Source organism: Stenella coeruleoalba, assembly GCF_951394435.1.
Source record: "Stenella coeruleoalba genome assembly, chromosome: 9".
Lineage (NCBI taxonomy): Eukaryota > Metazoa > Chordata > Mammalia > Artiodactyla > Delphinidae > Stenella > Stenella coeruleoalba.
In genome coordinates, this window is record NC_137155.1 from 30112318 (window position 1) to 30117724 (window position 5407).

At 40.3% G+C, this 5407-nt stretch overlaps 1 protein-coding gene across 1 annotated transcript; it reads left to right on the forward strand.

The window, feature by feature from the left end:
• Positions 1-1079: 1079 nt before the first annotated feature.
• Positions 1080-2487, forward strand: LOC307191618 (nucleosome assembly protein 1-like 1). Its single transcript, XM_079931768.1, is given in 2 exon segments — positions 1080-2205; positions 2207-2487. Coding segments are annotated over 2 exon segments (1188 nt in total). The 5' UTR covers positions 1080-1173; the 3' UTR covers positions 2363-2487.
• Positions 2488-5407: the final 2920 nt, after the last annotated feature.

Here is a 5407-nt window from a genome sequence, read left to right on the forward strand (position 1 = left end):
TAGGGATAAAATAAATCCCAATAAAATAATTGTAAGGATATACCACATTTTCTTTATCCACTCGTCAGATGACATACATTTGTTTTGTTTTCACCTTTGGCAGTTATGAACAATGCTTCTATAACTATTTGTGTAAAAATTTTTGTGTGAACACACGTTTTCAACTCTCTTGGGTATACACCTAGAAGTGGAATTGCTGACTCATATGGAAATTCTGTGTTTAACTTTTTGAGGAACTGCCAAACTGTTTTCCACATCAGCTGCACCATTTTACATTTCCACCAGCAATGTATGAGAGTCCCAATGTCCAATTCCTCTGCATCCCTGTCAACCCTTGTTATTGTCTGGTTTTTATTTTTTTAATCTTTTTTAACTTTTATTTTATATTGGAGTATAGTTATGGTTTTGAAAAATTATTATTATAACCATCCGAGTATGTGTAAAGTGGTATCTCATTTGTGGTTTCCGTTTGCATTTCCCTAATGACCCATGATGTTGAGCATCTTTTCATGAGCTCATTGGCCATGGGTATATTTTCTTTGGAGAAATGTCTTTTCAAGTCCTTCCCTCATGTTCAAACTGAACCATTTGGGGTTTTTTTCTTGAGTTGTAAGAGTGTTTTATATAATCTACATACTAGACTCTTGCAAATATTTTCTCCTATTCTGTAATTTGTATTTTCACTCTGTTGACAGTGTCCTTTGATACCCAAAATATTAAAATTTTGGTGGGGGGGCTTCCCTGGTGGCACAGTGGTTAAGAATCCGCCTGCCAATGCAGGAGACATGGGTTCGAGCTCTGGGTCCGGGAAGATCCCACGTGTCGCAGAGCAACTAAGCCCATGCACCACAACTACTGAGCCTGCACTCTAGAGCCTGCACGCCAAGAGCCCGTGGTCCGCAACAAGAGAAGCCACCACAATGAGAAGCCTGTACACCTCAACGAAGAGTAGTCCCTGCTCTCCACAACTAGACAAAGCCCAGTGCATCAATGAAGACCCAACGCAGCCAAAAATAAATAATTTTTTTTTTTTTTAAATGAAAGAGCTTTTTTAGCACCATCTGCTCGCCACACCGCCTTCTGCTCCTCCCGTCGCCGTCCGGAGTCGCTGCCTGCGCAGCTCCAGCCGCCTGGCTCCCCGTGCTAGCCACCGATATTTGGCGCTCATACAACATGGCAGACATAGACAACAAAGAACAGTCTGAACTTGATCAAGATTTGGACGACGTTGAAGAAGTAGAAGAAGAAGAAACTGGTGAAGAAACAAAAATCAAAGCATGTCAGCTGACTGTTCAGATGATGCAAAATCCTCAGATTCTTACAGTCCTTCAAGAAAGACTTGATGGTCTGGTAGAAACACCAACAGGACACATTGAAAGCTTGCCTAGGGTAGTTAAAAGACACGTGGATGCTCTCAAAGACCTTCAAGTTAAATATGCACAGATAGAAGCCAAGTTCTATGAGGAAGTTCATGATGTTGAAAGAAAGTATGTTGTTCTCTATCAACCTCTATTTGATAAGCGATTTGAGATCATCAATGCTATTTATGAACCTACAGAAGAAGAATGTGAATGGAAACCAGATGAGGAAGATGAAATTTCAGAGGAACTAAAAGAAAAGGCCAAGACTGAAGATGAGAAAAAGGATGAAGAAAAAGAAGACCCCAAAGGAATTCTTGACTTTTGGTTGACCATTTTTAAGAATGTTGACTTGCTCAGTGATATGGTTCAGGACCATGATGAACCTATTCTGAAGCACTTGAAAGATATTAAAGTGAAGTTCTCAGATGCTGGTCAGCCTATGGGTTTTGTCTTAGAATTTCACTTTGAACCCAATGAATATTTCACAGATGAAGTGTTGACAAAGACGTATAGGACGAGGTCAGAACCAAATGATTCTGATCCTTTTTCTTTTGATGGACCAGAAATTATGGGTTGTACAGGGTGCCAGATAGATAGGAAAAAAGGGAAGAATGTCACTTTGAAAACCATTAAGAAGAAGCAGAAACACAAGGGACGTGGGACAGTTCATACTGTGACCAAAACAGTTTCTAATGACTCTTTCTTTAATTTTTTTGCCCCTCCTGAAGTTCCTGAGAGTGGAGATCTGGATGATGCTGCTGAAGCTATCCTTGTTGAGGACTTTGATGTTGGTCACTTTTTACATGAGTGCATAATCCCGAGATCAGAGCGCATAATCAAGATCAATATACTTTACTGGAGAAGTTATTGAAGATGATGATGATGATTATGATGAAGAAGGTGAAGAAGCGGATGAGGAAGGGGAAGAAGGAGATGAGGAAAATGATCCAGACTATGACCCAAAGAAAGATCAAAACCCAGCAGAGTGCAAGCAGCAGTGAAGCACGATGGTCTACCTTCTGCTTCCCTGGAAAGGATGAATTTACATCATTTGACAAGCCTATTTCAAGTTTTTTGTTGTTTGTTTGCTCATTTCTGTTTTGCAGCCTAAAATAAAAATGTCAAATATAATTAAAAAGAAAGAAAGAGAGAGAGAGAGGAAGAAAGAGAGAGAGTGCTTGCTTCGGCAGCACATATACTAAAGTTGGAACGACACAGAGAAGATTAGCATGGCCCCTGTGCAAGGATGACACGCAAATTCGTGAAGCGTTCCATATTTTTGAAAAACAAATGCCGCATGCTAACATGTATATATGGAATCTTAAAAAAAAAAAACAAAAAACGGCTTCCCTGGTGGCACAGTGGTTGAGAGTCCGCCTGCCGATGCAGGGGACACGGGTTTGTGCCCCGGTCCAGGAAGATCCCACATGCCGCGGAGCGGCTGGTCCCGTGAGCCATGGCCGCTGAGCCTACGCGTCTGGAGCCTGTGCTCCGCAACGGGAGAGGCCACAACAGTGAGAGGCCCGCGTACCGCAAAAAAAAAAAAAAAAAAAAAAAGGTTATAAAGAACCTAGGGGCAGGACAGGAATAAAGATGCAGATGTAGAGAATGGACTTGACACAGAGAGGGGGAAGGGTAAGCTGGGATGAAGTAAGAGAGTAGCATTGACATATATACACTGCCAGATGTAAAATAGATAGCTAGTGGGAAGCAGCTGCATGGCACAGGGAGATCAGCTCGGTGCTTTGTGACCACCTAGAGGGGTGGGATAGGGAGGGTGGAAGGGAGACGCAAGAGGGAGAGGATATGGGGATATAGGTGGAAGGGAGACGCAAGAGGGAGAGGATATGGGGATATAGGTATACGTACAGCTGGTTCACTTTGTTATACAGCAGAAACTAACACACCACTGTAAAGCAATTATACTCCAATAAAGATGTTAAAAAATTAAATTAAATTAAAAATACACCTTTAAAAAAAGAGAGAGAGAGGAAGGAAGGAAGGGAGGAAGGGCAGAAGGGAGAAAGAGAAAGATAAAGAGAGGGTAGGAAAAATTGGATCACTGTAAATAAAAGAGATTAAAGAGATAAAATGAGAAAAAGCAATCTTGGTGCTTGATTAGATCCAGATTTTAACAAAAAAATTTAAACGAGTTTTGGGACAATAGTGGAAATTCGATAATGAACTATTAGGTAGTATTAGGCAATTATTGTTAAAGTTTAGATGTGATGATGGTATTGTAGGAAATAATATTGCAGTTATATAAGAAAAGTCATTTTTAAAGAGATGCATGTTGAAACAGTTATGCAATATCAGAATATTTCAATTTAATTTAAAACACTTCAGCATTATACCAGACTCTCTTTTTTGTGTGCATGTTTAAAGCAAACACTAAAACTCTGTATGTTAAAAAAAGCTATCACTGCAAATAATGACCTTTTTGGACAGTCCTGCCGCACTGTCAAAACAATATAAACTATTCTGTGTTTTTGCTTTTACTTTACTTTTATGAAAATTTTGTGTGATCTCAACACTTTAGTTCTTAGTTAAAACAAGCAAGTTTTGAGTGACTGGACATTAATCTTGGGTCTGCTCACTTGAGCTCTGTATCTGCAATGCCAGAGGCTTGCTGGGGGCATTGGAGCCTAAGTGGTTAGAAGTGTTAATCCGCCAACTTTAAATCCCAACTCTGCCTTGTGCCAGCTGACTGGCTCACCTTGAACAAGTTACTCTACCACTCTCAGCCTCAGTTTTCTACAAAGTGGAGGTAATAATATTAATTATTCTTCAGGTTGCTGTAATAAGTGAGATAAACTATGTTGATTTCTTAGTACAGTGCCTGATACATGGTGAGGACCCAAAGGTATTATTATTGCTACAAGACCTTGGGTGGACCACACAACTTCTGCCTCTGTGAAACCAAGAAATTGGATTAGATTATTTCTAAACTTGTTTCCATCTCTCTTTTGGTGTAAGTGACTTCCCCTCCCTGAGCCTTCATGTCTGCATTTAAAATGAGGAGACTAGGGACTTCCCTGGTGGCGCAGTGGTTAAGAATCCGCCTGCCAATGTAGGGGACAGGGGTTCGAACTCTGGTCCAGAAGATCCCACATACCGCAAAGCAACTAAGCTGGTGTGCCACAACTACTGAACCTGCACGCCACAAGTACTGAGCCCACGTGCCTAGAGCCCGTGCTCTGCAACAAGAGAAGCCACTGCAATGAGAAGCCTGTGCACCACAACAAAGAGTAGCCCCCGCTCACCACAAGTAGAGAAAGCCCATGTGCAGCAATGAAGATCCAAGGCAGCCAAAAATAAATAAATAAATAAATATATTTTAAAAATAAAAGTAAAATAAATAAAATGAGGAGACTAGAGGAATTCCCTGGTAGTCCAGTGGTTAAGTCTCAGGCTTTCACTGATAAGGGTCTGGGTTTGGTCCCTGGTCAGGGTACTAAGGTCCCTCAAGCCGCTCGGCATGACCAAAAAATAAATAAAACCTTTTAATAAAAATAAAAATAGAATGAGGAGACTGGAGATACCATCTATTTCTAACATCTCTGACCATAAAGGATCCTCTTCTAAACTTCCATGTACACAGATCTGAACAGGGGAGTTAGACTCAATTAACCAAAACCTCCTCACCTGCTAAGACTGAGAAGGTAAGCTTGGAGAGAGGAAAGATACTTACACATATTTTCAACTCCTCCCAAAGTCTGCCTGAGTTTTGATGCTTTATTAAATGAGAAAATGTGCATAAAATGGTTAGTACATAGATGGCATAGCTGGTATAGATGACACCATGATGATAGTAGAGATGGTATGATGATGATAATGAGGAGGGAACTAGGAAGATTGCTCTTTTCCTTTGTCAGGAAGTCAGTAATAAAAAGGTATCATTTCCCCATAAAATGGATAGCGATTATTGAAGCTAACTTTAAAAATATATAAAAATATATAGGAAGGAGACTTGTCCTATCAGACATTAAAACTTAAAAGTGTTTATAATTAAAACAGTGTGGTACTGATGCATGAATAGACAGACC